Here is a 19,544-nt window from a genome sequence, read left to right on the forward strand (position 1 = left end):
CTTCATTTCTGAACTTATTTGTTTTGGTCTCTTTGTATGTATGGATTGCGTGGGTTGTTACTGATATGTAGTGCAAATTTCATGTCAATAGCACCTTTAGAAATAAATTTACTTAGAAAAATGGTGACGTGTTTAATACTTATTTTACATGCTGTAGATTATTAGCTCCTTGGGTGGAAAGCTGTGCCCTGGTCTGTTTTGAGCAGAAAAAGCAGTGAAATAGCTAGTCAGAGGGAGAGAGGTAGGATGCTGCCCACACACACTGTGTACCCACACAGACATCCAGGCACCGGGGGTCCTCTGTGATGGGAGGCAAAGATAGACTCACCATTTTAGAATGGAGGTAGGAGGTTTATTACTCTACATTTTTTAAACTACCTTTGGGGTATATTTTCTCCCACTTACCAGTAGTAAGTGGCACAATATTATTAACCACTCACTGCACTGTACACAGCTCTGTATCCTACAAATTCCTGACCCCATACATTGCATTTAGAATGCTGTACATTATAATCTTGACCCCTGCACTGCATTCACAGTGTTACACTTTATACTCCCAACTCCTGCAATATATATGCTATGTTTCACAATATACTCCCGATTCCTGCACTGTATACACTATGTTGTGAATTATATTAAGCTAGGAGAGAGAGTCTAAACTAATTTTATTACACAAGATTTGTGTCATCTGTGGTGATTGCTGATGTACAACCCATCAACAATCATAATAGGTTCTATAACTTATAGAACTAAGCCCATTCTAAATTAATTCTCTGCTCATGATTAAATGATATGCTCTGCCTACAATGTCTTCCTGGGTGCACAGCAAAAAAAGGTGTCCCTGGAAATTATTGTTAGCAAATATCGGACCATCCACATTAAATCCTGACTCCAGCCAAAAATGATTTTCCAAGTTTGGATACAGTGGGAAAAAGTATTTTGCATGTGACTCCAGTGGGGAGATAAAAAACTAGTGGAGTGGTATAAACCACTGTCAGAATTTCTAACTTTTCTAAACAGAGTTTCTTTTTTTGTCTCAGTCCCTGTTGGATATATTTTCTATCACTTCCTGTTCTGACAGTAGCTGAAAAATTCTGCCTATGTTAGAAGCACATTGGAGGCTCTGATGTACATAATAGAAATGAAGGTGCTTCCAATAGTTTTAAAGTAAAGGGTCTAGTGATGCTAGCCCTTAGACTGACATTTCCTCCTATAGTTGGAAAAGTTTCCTTGCAAAATCTAATCATTGGGACAAAACAACATTAATGCAGACTGACTTGTCAATGAAACTAGGGCGGCACATATAGACAACAGTGAGGAACAGATCGGTGAGGGAGCCTGGGGCACACAATTTACATTCAGCCAACGTCCAATCTCCTCGGAGCACTATGACTATACAACAAACAATGAACATTTTTAGGCCATACTGCAACTTTGAAATTTATGCCAGTTAATATAACCTGTAAAGTTTATATAGGCAAGAATATAAAGAAGCAAAACTGCAAAAATGTGGCAGATATAGAGACATTGCACAAAACAAACGACCTCTTACCAAAAGGTTGTATTTCTTTTTTAAATTGAAAAAGTGACAAAAAATAAAAATCTAGAAATTCAAAACCACAGGCAGATACCAAACATTCTTTATGTATTCTGTAACTCCAGTCATTTTTTACTAGCCTTAGATGGTGGGGGAATGGTTAGAAACTCTTTCAGGGTTTTACTACTTTGAGGCCTGAAGGTTTCCTTTTATTTCTTGTCCAGGAGACAAGGTTGTGACCAAAACAGTGAGGGAAAATGGGAACAAAGACCCTCGGTTCCCGTTATAGAGTTCTACTCAAGAACACTGTAACTGGGGAAAGGAGGGTTGCATATCTCTCTAAAGGAGCCCCAGACAGCAGTAAAAACTTGGAACTGGTCATCAACTCTTCCACTCTCTATTCAAAACTTAAGAAAAAAAAAATTATGGCTGGAGATGCAATCCCTGGAATTCAAAGAGAGTGTCATAGCCACTTTTTAAAATTCCATCAGACCTCCACACTACAAGTGTTGGTTCTTGCCTGTAAAGAATTAAACAAAATCACAGCTCCCTGTTTGGCCACTGCGTTTGTCACCAGACAGTCCCAGTGGCCAGGGAATTTTGCTGTGGGGTGGGTGAACCCTGATGGGGAACTTGGAGACTAGTTTCCCTTAAGGTCTGAATAGTGGCTACAGATTCCACCCACTGCTGTCTGCTTTCAATCAATGCCAGGCAGAGCTAATGGGCAACTAGTCTCTCAGAGTTCCCCATCAGGCTCTACGCACTGTGAATATGCCTCTGTGTCATTGCTTGCAAGGATATTGGTGGCCTTTGTCCTATCAACCAATGAAGCAAATCTACTGGAGGTATTTTTTTTTTTTTAGAATCTGTTGCAGACATGGCAACACATTAGAAAAATGTCGCTGTAACTTTTGCAAGGCTTATATGCATTTGATGCAGAATATTTTAAAGAGATCATACTGTAAAAAAGTGTTGTAAATGCTTTATTGAATTTCCCTCACCGTACTTTAAAGTACTTTGGAATAACTGGCTAAAATGTATTTTATCTTCTCAGAAGCACATACACAGAATGAATGTATCTAAGGAGGATTTGCACAATCAGCGATTTCTGTTAATCTAACAAATCTTTAGACAATTGCAACCAGAATGGGAAGTACAGGGATCTTACAGGAAGAGGTAGCGAATACTGGTATTAATATCCTAGCTATACATTGTGCCAGGGTATGTAAAAAAATTAACAGACTTACCAATATTTTTGAAATGCAAATGATTCACATATAGCAGGGGATTTACTAAAACTGGTGCACACAGAATCTGGTACAGCTTTGCATAGTGACCAATCAGCTTCTAACTTCAGCTTATTCAATTAAGCTTTGACAATAAAACCTAAAAGCTATCCACCAGATTCTGTGTGCACCTGTTTTGGTAAATCTCCCCCATAGACTCTGTATTTCAACAAGGTAATAGTTATTGGGTTGCATTTCTTCTTTACGAAGGCGGATTATATCAAATTGGTACCACAAAACAAAGAGGGCGCTACTGCCAAAACACTTCCAATGCCAGCACATCTTTAACACAAATAACTGCTGTTTCAAAAGAGATTGGTCAACCAGAGATGTCAGGCACTGCCCATCAACTTAAGAACATCAGCTAACCCTGTTGCAATTGACTAATATTCATCTGATATTTACAGTCAGCGCTACAGAAGGAACTAGGGAGGTGGGCACATATGCACTTTCATAAACAATGCAGAAGACACTTATTATACAGTCATATGTATGATTTTATCTGCTTTCGAAAGAGGTCTGCCTTAACTGTTGTTTGTATCAAAGGTGTTTTGCCTACACAAACAAGTGGGAATGCAAACCCCTCTTGAAGCAAGTCAAGTACAAATCTAAAGGAGGTCTGCTGGGGGTTCAAATTAAACTGCCAATATTTTTAGAATATATAATAATGTAATTGGAACAGCCATCCTCTTAAACTCGCATCACATTCATACCCAGAACATTATATATTTGGAGAATATGAGCGTTGGGATTTTTCATGTGTCCCCTCTAAAGATTCACACATAGGACTTTTTGTTTGGTTGCGTACCATATTATGACTGAACCTTAAAAAAACATGCTGTGCACTTATTTCATCACTGAGTATTAACAAACAATTTCCCACATAAACAATTGCCTTATTTCCCTGATCTGCTCTACATTACAAGTCATACAAACACTATTTATTTTCAAATAACAGTTGGGTCACACATGATGAGGTAGAGGCCAAATTCAAGGGGTACATAGTATACTATATATGTACTGCTTCTTCAAGAAATGTGGAAGATAAGCCTGAAAAGATATATACTAACAATCAATTCATTTTACAATAAATTTTTCATAATTCAGCTTCAAGCAGAGCCATCTGATGCATTTTGGTTAGTGGTCAGTCAATGCTACCCATAGCTGTTTAATGTATTGGTTATATATTGGTTGATGGTGATGATTTATCCCTTTTTTTAACCAAACAAGTAGTCATATATATCATTCTTATTGAGGTGGCACCCAAAAAGTCCAAAATCTCATATGCGCCAAATGTAATAATTTTATTTGGCTGATATTAAAAGGGCCTCAAATTGATGCTCTCCACACAAAACCCAATTCTGTCAATACTGGCCCCTAAAGAAATTGAGTCTAGTCCTTAATTCCCTGGTGAAGGCATTTAAACTTGCTCTACACTCTGATTATAAATCTCTTGAGAGCTGTAAGCAGGGAGCATAAAAAGAGCATTTGTATTTACCAACTTGCACCACTGAAAAAAAAAAATTATGGAGAAGGAAAGTCTTGTGGTTTATACAGCTGATTATAATTATTATTGACCATAAAGTTATCATCGGCAGAATTACATAAATTTGCAAGGATCTTCCATGGTTTAGAAACACATTGTAATCTTTTAAACATTTCCAGCTCTACATGTCTGTCCAGTTTTGTGATTACTGATCTCTATTTCCTATTTGTCATATGTCCCTTCCCAGCACTCACAAGGATTCAGGAAGTCTATACAATCAGCCCTACCAGCATACACATATTACATAAATAAGCAAAATTTCAAATGCAAAAGAGGTGGACTTACTTCTTACTTAGTTGCTCATTGTAGTGAGTGAGATGATGAAGCACATGAAGAGCTGAGGACATGCAAACAAGTACAGTCTTAATGGGAGCTTTGTCTGGGACCTGTATGCTCCATTCTTGCAGTCTACTCAGAATTGACATTACTGACTTGCTGAAGGCTTCTATGAAGCAGATCTTTACCTTTTGTAGAGAATCCCCTCTACATGCCACAACTACTGGGAATAGCAAGTCAAACTCTTCTGTGATGTCAAAGCAGAACTGATGGAAGAAAAGTGTGACAAGTTAATCAAAATAATTTTGTTTTGCCTGTATTATGATCATGAAGTAATAGATTTGTAATAGGCAAGTAGCAGATCTTCAAATGCTGCTGACTACAACCCTCATCAGCTGTCTGCTCTGTCCCTGACTAATCTTATGTACACTTTACCTTTCTGTTTATTTTGTGTTTTAAGTTCTATAGTATGTATATCCACTGCCCCCTAGCACTAGAGTGATTACTGTTCATACAAGCAATGTTCTAATTATGCAACCAGTTGTATTTTTTTGTCAAACCCAGCTCCAATTGGAACACCTAATTTTTCCCTTTTGCATGCATAGGATGATTATGTGTGTATTTTTATAACAACAATACATATCATTTACAAAACAAAAACATACTTGGCCATCTTCAGTTTACATTCACAGGACAAATATTCAAAGCTTTTAGATAAATGTTGAAAAATATATATTACTGATCATATCTCTTTAGAGCTCCCATAACACAAGTTTTGAGGGAGGAAGGCAGGGGCATTGCTAGGTCTACAAAATATTTGGCACTAGAGCCCATAGCATCGAAGTAAAGAAAGTCCTACTCTTGGGCGGGCATACATAGTTACATAGTTACATAGTAGGTGAGGTTGAAAAAAGACACAAGTCCATCAAGTCCAACCTATGTGTGTGATTATGTGTCAGTATTACATTGTATATCCCTGTATGTTGCGGTCATTCAGGTGATTATCTAATAGTTTCTTGAAGCTATCAATGCTCCTCGCTGAGACCACCGCCTGTGGAAGGGAATTCCACATCCTTGCCGCTCTTACAGTAAAGAACCCTCTACGTAGTTTAAGGTTAGACCTCTTTTCTTCTAATTGTAATGAGTGGCCACCAGTCTTATAAAACTCTCTTCTGCGAAAAAGTTTTATCCCTATTGTGGGGTCACCAGTACAGTATTTGTAAATTGAAATCATATCCCCTCTCAAGCGTCTCTTCTCCAGAGAGAATAAGTTCAGTGCTCGCAACCTTTCCTCATAACTAAGATCCTCCAGACCCTTTATTACCTTTGTTGCCCTTCTTTGTACTCGCTCCATTTCCAGTACATCCTTCCTGAGGACTGGTGCCCAGAACTGGACAAGCATACTCCAGGTGCGGCCGGACCAGAGCCTTGTAGAGTGGGAGAATTATCGTTTTATCTCTGGCGTTGATCCCCCTTTCAATGCATGCCAATATTCTGTTTGCTTTGTTAGCAGCAGCTTGGCATTGCATGCCATTGCTGAGCCTATCATCTACTAGGACCCCCAGGTCCTTTTCCATCCTAGATTCCCCCAGAGGTTCTCCCCCCAGTGTATAGATTGCATTCATATTTTTGCCACCCAAATGCATTATTTTACATTTTTCTACATTGAACCTCATTTGTCATGTAGTCGCCCACCCCATTAATTTGTTCAGGTCTTTTTGCAAGGTTTCCACATCCTGCGGAGAAGTTATTGCCCTGCTTAGCTTAGTATCGTCTGCAAATACAGAGATTGAACTGTTTATCCCATCCTCCATGGTCGTTTATGAACGAATTAAATAGGATTGGTCCCAGCACAGAACCCTGGGGAACCCCACTACCCACCCCTGACCATTCTGAGTACTCCCCATTTATCACCACCCTCTGAACTCGCCCTTGTAGCCAGTTTTCAATCCATGTACTCACCCTATGGTCCATGCCAACGGACCTTATTTTGTACAGTAAACGTTTATGGGGAACTGTGTCAAATGCTTTTGCAAAATCCAGATACACCACGTCTACGGGCCTTCCTTTATCTAGATGGCAACTCACCTCCTCATAGAAGGTTCACCTCCTCATAGAAGGTTATAATATAATATACGTGTGTGTATATATGTATATATATCATTATATATTGTCATTACATCAGGGTCCCCAGAGAGCCCCCCCTTACATCAGGGTCCCCAGAGAGCCTCCCCCTTACATCAGTGTCCCCAGAGAGACCCCCTTACATCAGGGTCCCCAGAGAGCCCCCCCTTACATCAGGGTCTCCAGAGAGCCTCCTCTTACATCAGAGTCCCCAGAGTGCCCCCCTTACACCAGAGTCCCCAGAGAGCCCCCCTTACACCAGAGTCCCCAGAGAGAGGGTGGGCAGTAAGACATAATATAATCTCTCTGCTGCCCGCAGCTGCACAGTGAGGGTGGAACAGTGGTGATGCAGGGCGACATTGAGAGATGATGTCATCTCTCTGCTCTCTCGGCCGCCTACTGGCTGGTTGGCTCTCCTGTGCTGCCCGTCCGCTCTGCGGCTCTCCCATGCTGCCCGCCGGCTGGCTTTCCGGCTCTGTCATGCAGCCTGCCTGCCCGCCAGCTCTCCAGCTCTGTCATGCGGCCCGGCTGCAGAGGTGGTTGGGGACCCCTGCAGAGACTCGGGGCTATGGGCCCCATATTTGGGGCTATAGCCCCAGAAGCCACGCCCTAGAGTGCCACTGGAGGAAAGTAATGTCTTGGATTCTCTGAACAATAACCTGTTTCTGTCTGGAGCAGAGGCAATTATAACAACTCAGCCTAGTTTGGTCTTTTGGCATAAGGATCATTATGAATATCACCTGCGCATAGTTCTTGTACCCTGTGGACTTTAGGAATGTCTCTTCCCAGGAAAGACATGAGTTTGGCATTATCTTCCAAGAGTGATATGTAGAATTCACGTCATAGGCTGTATGTAATATGCATCTCCCGATGTAGGGTTTTCATCTCTGCCATTAGGTGTTTGACTGCACTCAACAAGTGTAGAAAGATGAATTCCTTCAGTCCCTATTATATCTAAAATAAGGAATTTGCCAGCGGGACAATTCTTTCTTAGTTTCATACAGGGGGCTGCACATACAGGGGGTTCTTCCAAAGAAGTGGGGTTCTGAAAAAAAGTGACACTTCTGCTCTTGCAGCATTCATCTGAACATTTTCTTCTCTCTTCACAGGTAATCTGCGTTTATATTCCCATGTCCTGCAAACTGAAAATTGACTGACCGCTTATATACATTTTTGGTAATCTGCGTTTATATTCCCATGTCCTGCAAACTGAAAATTGACTGACCGCTTATATACATTTTTGGTAAATCTGTTTGTCACCGCTGTCTCAACTCCATCTGTAGCCATGCTCACATTATCTCAATGTTTATTTAGCCATTAAGTCTTACCTAAATTATGGGTTTCCTTATCTTTACAATTTTGGCCTTTTAGTCCCCTTGCAGTTTGATTGTGGTGTGAAAGTTATGCCCTGCTTGCTGTGTTCCTAATATGCCCTCCTAATTGATTAATTGCCAGATTCCATCCACACCCAACACAGTATATCACAAGGCCTTCTTTACGGGGGAGCACATACAGGGGGCTGCACATACAGGGGGTTCTTCCAAAGAAGTGGGGTTCTGAAAAAAGTGACACTTCTGCTCTTGCACTTCAGCGATTTGCACAAAGCTAACCATAGCAGATTGCAGGTGATCTCATTTTCATATTATCTCACCTTCTCTGAAACATGCTCTCTTTACCTCTCCTCCTCTTCACAATTGCAGCCTCTCTCCTCAAGCTCTCTTCTCTACATCCCTCTGCTCCACCACACAATCTGTACATATCACCCTCACTTCTCCCCTCCCCCTACTACTGCACTCATCACCTCTTTCTAACTCTAAGCCCACTTGCTAACATACCCCCCAGGATACTAAAGCATGTCCCCTCATACAAATCATATTCTCATATTACCTCCCTCACTCTTCTGCTTCTCCTAATCGCTGGAGATATTTCCCCAAACCCTGGGCCTCCCTTATTTAACTGTGCCCAACACACCCATCAGCCTACACCCTCTGGCAGTAGTCGCAATCTACACAATTTAGTCTCCATTCCTCTTCTTCCCAACGCCAGCCTCCCTCTCTCCTGTGCCCTCTGGAACGCCCGCTCTGTCTGCAACAAACTCACTGCTGTTCATGACCTCTTTGTCACTAATTCCTTTAATCTACTTGCTCTCACCGAAACCTGGCTCCACGAATATGACACCCCTTCTCCTGCTTCCCTCTCCCAGGGTGGCCTTCACTGGACTCACTCCCCTAGGCCTAATGGACGCAAGGGAGGTGGAGTGGGATTCCTCCTATCCCCCCAGAGCACCTTCCAGGTTATTCACCCTCCTCCCTCTTTTTCCCTCTCATCATTTGAAGCCCACTGTATACGTCTATTCTCTCCAACTTCCCTAAGAATTGCTGTGATCTACCGGCCCCCTGGACCATTATCGACTTTCCTTGATGAGTTTTCTGCCTGGCTACCCTACTTTCTCTCTTTGGATATTCCCACAATCCTTCTCGGTGATTTCAACATCCCTGCTAATACAAACACTCCTGCTACTTCTAAACTTCTTAGTCTAACCTCTTCATTTGACCTGAAGCAATGGGTACAGGCTTCTACTCACTCTGATGGCAACACCCTTGACCTTGTATTCTCCTACCTATGCACTCCATGCAACTTCTCAAACAATCCTTTTCCTCTCTCGGACCACCACCTTATTAGTTTCTCTCTCCCCCTGTCTTCCACCACCTTTCCCTCCAATCGCCTAACCATCACCCGTAGAAACTTTCGCAACTTCAACTCCTGTCTCCTCTATTCTGCTACTGACCACCTCTATGACAAAATCTCTCCCCTGTCCTGCCCCAACCAAGCCATGTCCATCTACAAAAAAATGTCTGTCCTCCACCCTGGATAAGCTCGCTCCCCTCACTACACGCAGAATCAGGCCTCGACCCCTACAACCCTGGCAAACAGATGACACTAAAATTCTCAAAAAACGTAGTCGCGCTCTTGAGCGTCTGTGGCACAAGACTAAGTCTCTCAAAGACTTCAACCAATACAAATCTGCCCTCCAAATATACTATTCTTTCCTCCACACTGCCAAGCAAACCTATTTTACAACTCTTATTAACACTTTCTCATCCAATCCCCGTAAACTCTTCTCTACCTTCAACTCTCTACTTTGTCCTCCACCGCCTCCACCCACTGACTTACTCACTGCCCAGGAAATCGCTAATCACTTCAAAAACAAGATTGATACAATCCGTGATGAAATCTCTATTCTACAGGTATCTCCCCCAGCTAAGACCCCATGTCAACAGATACAACTGACACTCCCCCTATTCAAATCTACTACTACAGATGAAGTTGCTAAACTCCTTTCTATCGCCCACCTAACCACCTGTACCCTGGACCCTATTCCCTCTCAAATGCTACGGTCACCCTCTGACCCCATCCTACACTCTCTAACCCACATCTTCAATCTCTCCCTCACCTCTGGCATCTTCCCCGATGCTCTAAAACATGCACTGGTCACCCCCATACTCAAAAAGCCGTCCTTGGACCCTACCAATCTTAACAACCTACGCCCAATCTCCTTGCTCCCCTTTTCCTCTAAACTCCTTGAACGCCTGGTTTACAACTAACTGAGTGACCACCTCATTAAAAACAACCTTCTTGATCCCCTTCAATCTGGATTTCGCCCTCAACACTCCACAGAAACTGCTCTTTTAAAACTCACAAATGACCTACTAACTGCAAAAACCAATGGACACTATTCTGTACTCCTACTTCTGGATCTTTCAGCTGCCTTTGACACGGTTGACCACCCCCTCCTCCTCAAAAAACTTTACTCCCTAGGTCTCCGTGACTGTGCTCTTCAGTGGCTCTCATCCTACCTATCCCAACACACCTTCAGTGTCACTTACAATTCTACTTCCTCCACTCCTCTTCCCTTCTCTGTCGGGGTCCCCCAAGGTTCTGTTCTTGGACCTCTTTTATTTTCAATCTACACCTCTTCCCTGGGTCAGCTGATAGCCTCTCACGGCTTTCAATATCATTTCTATGCTGATGACACACAAATCTATCTCTCCACCCCTCAACTCACACCATCAGTCTCCTCACGCATCACTAACTTACTAACCGACATATCTGTATGGATGTCACACCACTTCCTCAAACTCAACTTGTCCAAAACCGAGCTTATAATATTTCCTCCCCCATGTTCCTCTTCCCCCGACTTCTCTGTCAAGAGCAATGGCAAAACCATCCACCCGTCCCCACATGTCAGGGTACTAGGTGTTATCCTGGATTCTGAACTCTCCTTTCAGCCCCACATCCAATCACTTTCCAAAGCTTGCCGCCTCAACCTCCGCAACATCTCTAAACTACGTCCCTTTCTAACCAATGAAACCACAAAGCTCCTGATTCACTCCCTGGTTATCTCTCGCCTTGACTACTGCAACTCACTCCTCATTGGCTTACCTTTAAACAGACTATCCCCCCTTCAGTCCATCATGAATGCTGCTGCCAGACTCATCCACCTTACAAACCGCTCAGTGTCTGCTACCCCTCTCTGCCAATCCCTCCATTGGCTACCACTCGCCCAACTAATTCAATTCAAAATACTAACAATAAGTTACAAAGCCATCCACAACTCTGCCCCCAGCTACATCACTAACCTAGTCTTAAAATACCAACCTAATCGCCATCTCCGTTCCTCCCAAGACCTCCTGCTCTCTAGCTCCCTCATCACCTCCTCCCATATCCGCCTCCAGGACTTCTCCCGAGCCTCGCCCATCCTCTGGAATTCCCTACCCCAATCTGTCAGACTGTCTCCAACTTTATCCACTTTTAGGCGATCCCTGAAAACTTTCCTCTTCAGAGAAGCCTATCCTGCCTCCGTCTAACAACTGCACTATTTTCTCCATTAGCTCATCCCCCACAGCTATTACCCTTTTGTATCACTTGACCCTCCCTCCTAGATGATTGTAAGCTCTAATGAGCAGGGCCCTCTGATTCCTCCTGTATTGAATTGTATTGTACTTGTACTGTCTGCCCTAATGTTGTAAAGCGCTGCGTAAACTGTCGGCGCTATATAAATCCTGTATAATAATAATAATAATAATAGTTTCTACTGTGCCAGCGCATGTGTGCAGGGTGTAGGACAGTATTTTCACCTTACGTTGAACATGTCAAATAACTCTGAATTGGCAAATAAATAATTGCTTTGGTCACCTAAAACAACATATCCCTGGTTGTCCTCATGGACACTTTCACCGGACATTTTTTAGCACTGGTTTTCTCTGAAAATCCTTCATGACATAGCTCATCATATTTAGATATGATCATTGGAGTTGAATGCTCATTGCTCTTCCCACCATGATTTGACATGGATGCAAGATATTCTGTGAATGTAGAGTCTTGTTTGACCGCTTGCCTACAGGGCACTTTTACTCCCTTCCTGCCCAGGCCAATTTTCAGCTTTCAGCGCTGTCACACTTTGAATGATAATTGCGTGGTCATGCCAAACTGTACCCAAATTCATTTTTTATAATTTTTTCCTACAAATAGAGCTTTCTTTTGGTGGTATGTAATCACCGCTGAGTTTTTATTTTTTGCTAAAAAGACAAAAAAAAACAACTTTTTTTACAAAAAGTTTTTCTTAGTTTCTGTCAGAAAATGCTGTAAATATGCTGCACTGATGGGGTGGCACTGATGAGGAGGCACTAATATGCAGCACTGATAAGCGGCACTGATAGGCGGCACGTATGGGCAATGATCGGTGGCACAGATAGAGCAGCACTGATAATCAGGGCACTGATGTTCAGTGCCCTGATTACCTGTGCCGCTCATCCGCTCTCCACTCCTCACACTCTGTCAGTGTGAGGATGTCAGGGCCGGGCTCAGCCCTTCCTTCTCTGAGCTGGCCGCTTAGCTGTCGGCTAATTGCCAGCTCCCATCTCTCTCCACAGATACTCAGCTGTTGTTGATATCCTGCTCGTCTGTCCTGCCTACTTAAGCCGTCCAGTCCAAAGGAGCTCTGTCTTCGCCTTGATTAACATCACAAGAAACATCTCATGCGTTCCTGTTTAAAGACTGGCTTTGCTGACATCCCTTCTGGCTCCGGATCCTGCTTGCTGTTCCACTACTTTGATCCCTGACTTCTGGCTTGGCTGACTATCCGTTCTGGTTACTGAACTTTGGCTATGTTTTGACTACGTTTGTTCTTTTTGCTTTTATTATTAAACAAGTGGGATTTAGCTGTACTTCTGTCTCGGTCTGATTTCATGGTTTCTGACAGTAGGCGAAGGCCATGAATTCAGAAGATGCAGTCAATCCACTTGTTGGTAATATTTTTTCCAGATTGGATGAACTGAATCACTGCATAGGTCAGTTCGCTTTGGCATTACAAACACTCCTGAGTCGCATGGCTCACCTGGAATCTCCCACTGTGGCCGCCTGATACAATCTATGTTGCAGGCCGACCCTGCTGCTGCTCCAAGTCCCTGTGCAGGCACCCGCCTCGAGTATTACCTCTATAAGAGGTATGCTCCGATTCCCCAGTGATTTGGGGGTGATCCAGTCTAATGCAGAGGGTTTCTCAACCAGGTTGAGATATACTTTGAGATGCTGCCCCAGGCGTTTCCCACAGAAGGGAGACGCAAAAACCTGTTGTCTTGAGTTACCCTGAGATTGTGGCTTCGTTTAAAAGGGTATTTGAAGTTCTCACACGCTCCGCTTCTGCTGTCAAGTGTCTCATGTCCATCGAACAAAGTACGAGAGCTGTTACCGACTGAATTCCGTACTCTGGCAGCAGAGGTTGCTTGGAACAATGAGGCCCTCGTGGCTGCTTTTTCTCATGGTCTCTCGGATACCCTCAAGGATGAGATAGCAGCCCGAGATATACCCACTGAGCTGGAGAAGTTGTTCACGTTTGCCATCCTCATTGGCTCCAGACTCAGAGAAAGACTCTCTTAAGGAATGCTTGTGGAAGCCTCCTGTACGTTTGTCTCCGAGCTTTGCAGTCCCACCCATGCCTCCCTCACCTCCTGTGCCTCCTGGTACTGAGTCGGGCAGTGAAGGTGAACCCATGCAATTAGGTTTCACGTGTCTCTCTGCGGATGAGAGAACCTTTAGGAGGAGGGAGAGATTGTGTCTTTATTGTGGCCAGGCAGGTCACTTCTTGAAGTCTTGTCCTACCCGTCCAGGGAACGCCAAAGCCTTGAGGTCCTGTCACGGACAGACCTTAGGTGGCGTTGTTTCATCCCCAGTTATCCAGAAGGATAAGCCCCTGGTTTCGGTCACCCCTTCTTGGGCTGAGTCATCCGTCGAGATACAGGCTCTAATCGACTATGGGGCTGCAGGCCTGTTCATTGATGCTGCCTTTATATCGAAGCACCCAATTTCACTTGCCATTGAGGCTCTTGACGGGAGACCTCTACAGCCTTCCCATGTGACTCATGAGACGGTTCCATTGTCCATGGCCGTAGGGTCTCTTCACCATGAGTTAATCCAATTCCAAGTTATTTCCTCACCTAAGTTTCTGCTGGTTATTTGTTATCCTTGGTTACAGAGGCACAACCCCTCTTTTGATTGGCTCCATGCTGAGGTTCTCTCCTGGTCACCACAATGCAGTGAGACATGCTTCCAGAAGGTAGCCAAGGTCCTGTGCACCTCTTCACTCTCCTCCCTGTAACGTGATTTTAGCGATGTCTTTGACAAAGGTCAAGCCAGGAGTTTGCCTCCACACCGTATGATTGCGCAATTGAACTTCAACCTGGTGCCATACCCCCTCGTGGCGGGGTTTACCCTTTGTCGGTCGAGGAGGATAAGGAGTAGGATAAGGCCATGGAGGAGTATGTTGCAGTCGCACTTTCTCTGCGTTTCATCTGCAAATCCTCGTCTCCTGCTGGTGCTGGTTTCTTCTTTGTGAAGAAGAAAAGTGGTGAACTGAGACCTTGTATTGATCATAGGGGTCTCAATCGTTACAATATGCATTTTCTCCTGTGTATTTCTAACACTGAACTTCTGCTATGATCTCTAACATCCAGTGAAAAGACAGGAAAGTAACCACATGACTTCAGCATGCTGAGGTGTGGAACAGCCAATCCTTGCAGAGCTGCTGAAGAAAGGAGTGGGGGTGGGAATTAAAAAATACTGCATGTCTCTTAGGCTAGTGCACGAGATATGCAAATCACCTGTCACTCACAGCAAGGAGGAGGATTTGACAAAGTTTTTCTCAGTTTGTCAAGATTTATCTCACTGAACAATAAAAGAGGATTGCGCAGAGATGGATTAACTCTGTGTGGAAAGACTGGGCTCAAATGATAGGAAATCTTATACTCTACAGTATGATAAAAAAAAAAAAAAAAAATTGGGTTTACACCCACTTTAAGCTTCAAGAAAAGTCTAACTGTGCATTTGGGTCTAGCAGATATCTCTATCTGTTGCAAATGAGCTTCATCTTGGAGAGCTGCTCACTGTCTAACTAATGAACTTACAGATTCTTGTTCAGACATGTTGCATTTGTGAGCAGTGCAGGTATATCTGCATGTTAATTTCTGCTTTCTGCTGCCTTTGATATGGTTAACCACCCCCTCCTCCTCAAAAAACTCCATGCCTTTGGTCTCCGTGACCGTACTCTTCGCTGGTTCTCTTCCTACTTATCCAACTGCATCTTTAGCGCTACTTACAATTCTACTTCCTCCTTTCTCTGTTGGGGTCCCCCAAGGTTCTGTTCTTGGACCTCTCCTATTTTCAATCTACACCTCCTCCCTGGATCAGCTGATAGCCTCCCATGGCTTCCAATACCATCTCTATGCTGATGACACCTAAATCTTTTTCTCTACCCCTCAGCTCACTCCCTCAGTCTCCTCACGTATCACTAATTTACTAACAGATATATCAGTCTGGATGTCACACCACTTCCTCAAACTCAATCTATCCAAAACCAAACTTAAATTTTTTCCTCCACCAAGTGCCCCTTCCCTTGATCACTCTGTCAAAATGGATGGCATAACTATCAGCCCATCCCCGCATGCTAAGGTCCTAGGTGTACTCCTGAACCTCCGCAACATCTCCAAAATACACCCCTTTCTAAACAATGACACAACAAAGCTCTTAATTTACTCCCTGGTCATCTCTCGCCTCGACTCCTGCAACTCCCTTCTCATTGGCTTAGCTCTACATAGGCTATTCCCCCTTCAATCCATCATAAATGTTGCTGCCAGACTCATCCACCTTACCAATCGCTCTGTGACTGCTACCCCTCTCTGCCAATCCCTCCACTGGCTTCCGCTCACCCAACAAATTAGATTCAAAATACTAACTGACAAAGCCACAACTTCGTTCCTCTCAAGACCTCTTTATATTTAAATAAGGAAACCATGGCTGTTTCTATGAAGACAAACATATAAATACAGTCTCCTTTAAGGGCCCTTTCACACAGGCGGACCAATCAAGTCCGCCTGGCAGTTTTTTTAGGCGGACCCGATCAAACCCTCCAGTCTCCTCTATGGAGCGGTTGACATCCACCGACATCTGATCCAATCCTGTCCGCTAAAATTAGATGGATGGGGATCCGTTCCCCATCCATCTGGCGGATCGGATGGCAGTCGGGTGTAAATGGACAGGTGGTCCATTGACATCTGAACACCCATATAGGAGAACAGGCTGTGTCTGTGTCCACTCTGCATAAGCGGAGTGGACATGGACCAACGATCCGCCTGCTAAGCAAGGATCAGCAGACAGATTTCTCTCTGAGCAGGTGGACTGCAACGGAGCCCACCCCATGTGTAAGGGGCCTTAAAGTTTTATTTATTTAAATATTTACAATTAACTTTTTTAAACAATTTAAAAATAAAAGGATCAATGAGAGATGTTAAAAGCGTGCTTGCTTGTCAAGCACGCATTAGCACACACAACGCAACTGACAGGAACAGAGTGACAATGGTCACCAAGACAACAGAGAGAGTCCATTTCCCTGGCAGAAACACAGACAGCAATAAAAATCTGACAGGGGTAGTAATCCTTCCATATGCTATCCAAAAAAAAATTAAAAAAAACTGGGAGTTTAGACACAATTAATTCAGTTTAATGCCATTAAAGTGACACTAAACTCGGATTCAAGCTTGTTCAAGTAAGCTTTGACAAAAAAAAAAAAAATTGGAAATTGATTGTTTTCTATGCAGAGCTGCACTAGATTTTGCGCTCTCCACTTTTAGTAAATCAACTAGGGATGTACCGAAATTTCGGCCACCGAAACATATTGGCCGAAAATGGCCCTTTCGGCAAAAAGCTGAAAGAGAATTTTTGCCGATACTGGCGCCGAAAATGGGGCGGTGCTCCGCCCCCACCCCTGGTGCCGCCTATCAGGGGGGCTTTCTATATCGTTAAAAGGGGGGAGAGCCGCCGCCTGTTTGATTACAGCGCCGGGAACATCACAGCTTTCATTTCAATAGCTGTGTGTTCCCCGCTGGCTACTGGCTACGCTGAACACTGGCTACGCTGTAATGGAGACATTGGCTACGCTGCAATGGGGACATTGGCTGCACTACTGGGGACACTGGCTGCCCTACTGGGGACACTGGCTGCACTACCGGGAACACTGGCTGCACTACCGGGAACACTGGCTGCACTACCAGGGACACTGGCTGCACTACCGGGGACACTGGCTGCACTACCGGGGACACTGGCTGCACTACCGGGGACACTGGCTACGCTGCAATGGGGACACTGGGAACAATGGGGACACTGGCTACGCTGTCATGGAGACACTGGCTGCCCTACTGGGGACACTGGCTGCACTACCGGGGACACTGGCTGCACTACTGGGGACACTGGCTGGCTGCATCTGACGGGCACTGGTGAGGCTGCATTGATCTCTTGTATCATGTCCCCAGTCTCTGACCATCTCCTGTACCATGTCCCCAGTCTCTGACCATCTCCTGTACCATGTCTGCAGTCTCTGATCATCACCTGTACCATGTCCCCAGTCTCTGACCATCTCCTGTACAATGTCTGCAGTCTCTGACAATCTCCTGTACCATGGCTGCACTACCGGGGACACTGGCTGCACTAAAGGGGACACTGGCTGCAATGGGGACACTGGCTGGCTGCATCTGACGGGCACTGGTGAGGCTGCATTGATCTCTTGTATCATGTCTGCAGTCTCTGACCATCTCCTGTACCATGTCTGCAGTCTCTGACCATCTCCTGTACCACGTCTGCAGTCTCTGACCATCTCCTGTACCATGTCCCCAGTCTCTGACCATCTCCTGCACCATGTCCCCAGTCTCTGACCATCTCCTGTACCATGTCCCCAGTCTCTGACCATCTCCTGTACCATGTCCTCAGTCTCTGACCATCTCCTGTACCATGTCTTCAGTCTCTGACCATCTCCTGTACCATCTCTGCAGTCTCTGACCATCTCCTGTACCATGTCCCCAGTCGCTGACCATCTCCTGTATAAAAATATTTTTAAAAACAGTCACTTTCGGTATCGTTGTTTCTTTCGGTATCGGTTTTCGGGATCAAGGAAGATCTATTTTCGGTATCGGTTTTCGGCACCAAAAAACCCATTCGGTGCATCCCTAAAATCAACCCCACTGTTTAGAGTCACTATACAGTTTTTAGAATCACAAAACACAAACTGCAATAAATCATACACTTTACAGAGTAACTCCACTTTTGTTGAGACAACAACAATCCCTTCTGGGTGATCATTGTACATTGCAAGGATATAAACGCACTTCATTGCAGAGTCCTCCCTGTTTCTGCACTGAAGAAATAGTTCTTCAATTATGTCAATATGCAGACTGCAGTATTCTAATGAGGAAAGTTGCAGGGTCTGCATCTTTTTAAAAATGGTTAGCCCTTTGGGAGTATCTCAAAAGTAAAAAAAAATATCGCAGAGGATGCCAAAATCTAATTTGTATCTTACTGCAGAATTCAGGGGAAAATCAGTGAACTAATTACACAAGCAGGAAATTACATTTCTGGGGAAGTTCTGTACATGAACTGCATATACATGGCCTCTAGGTTGTCATATTGCATTACATTTTTGCAGAAAATTACAGTGCCGCAGATTTAAAAGGTAATCATTCTTGTGTATGGCTTGTGTAGTAATTGTATATGCTAGATTATTTTTTCTTTTATTTGCTATATTTTTTCTCTATAAAGTGGAGTTACCCTTTAACAATCCTACAGTTTGGCACTTGCCTTGACAACTTTCATAGGTCTCAGTTGTTCTGCAATGGTTCCATAGTGTTCATATGACTTGGGGATATTAACAAGGGTCATGTTACATCCAGCATTGGCAGAGAGCTCTTCTGCATCGCTCTGCAGGACTCTAGCCGTCACCTCTTCAAGCACAGAGGGTAAATCATGAACCAGGGTGAGTGCCATATCTTTCAAGTTTTTCCTCCAGCCAAATTTCATGGTAGGCTATAAAGTAAAACACATACCAAGATCATATACCATTCACTGCTACAGAAAAACTTTGTCAGCTGACTTGTATTTATACATAAATGGTGATAAGAAAAAAAAAACGTATATGCTTTTCATGTGCTATGCAATGGACGACAGAACAAATGATGTTATAATAGATTAATGACATACAGCAAAAATTACCTATTTTATATAACATGCCCAAAAAATTGTAAGCCATGCCCACATTCTGTCATTCATTCAAACAGTGGAAAAGCACTTTAAAATATAATTAATAATTTCAAGGTCTGTTTCCACAATTCTAATATACACACACACACACACACACACACACAGTGCTGTGCAATTAGGCAGGTGTGAGGAAATG

At 43.8% G+C, this 19,544-nt stretch overlaps 1 protein-coding gene across 7 annotated transcripts in view; it reads right to left on the bottom strand.

The window, feature by feature from the left end:
* KIAA0825 (KIAA0825 ortholog) overlaps positions 1–19,544 on the bottom strand; it is a 784,945-nt gene that overhangs the window by 539,645 nt on the left and 225,756 nt on the right. For all 7 annotated transcript variants that reach the window (XM_073624511.1, XM_073624512.1, XM_073624514.1 and 4 more), the window contains 2 exons: positions 18,950–19,174; positions 4,655–4,911 (listed from right to left, as the gene is read on the bottom strand). In XM_073624511.1, the coding sequence (XP_073480612.1) occupies positions 4,655–4,911; positions 18,950–19,174 (482 nt within the window). The remainder of the gene's footprint in view (positions 1–4,654; positions 4,912–18,949; positions 19,175–19,544) is intronic.

This window comes from Aquarana catesbeiana, linkage group LG01 (assembly GCF_042186555.1).
Source record: "Aquarana catesbeiana isolate 2022-GZ linkage group LG01, ASM4218655v1, whole genome shotgun sequence".
NCBI lineage: Eukaryota > Metazoa > Chordata > Amphibia > Anura > Ranidae > Aquarana > Aquarana catesbeiana.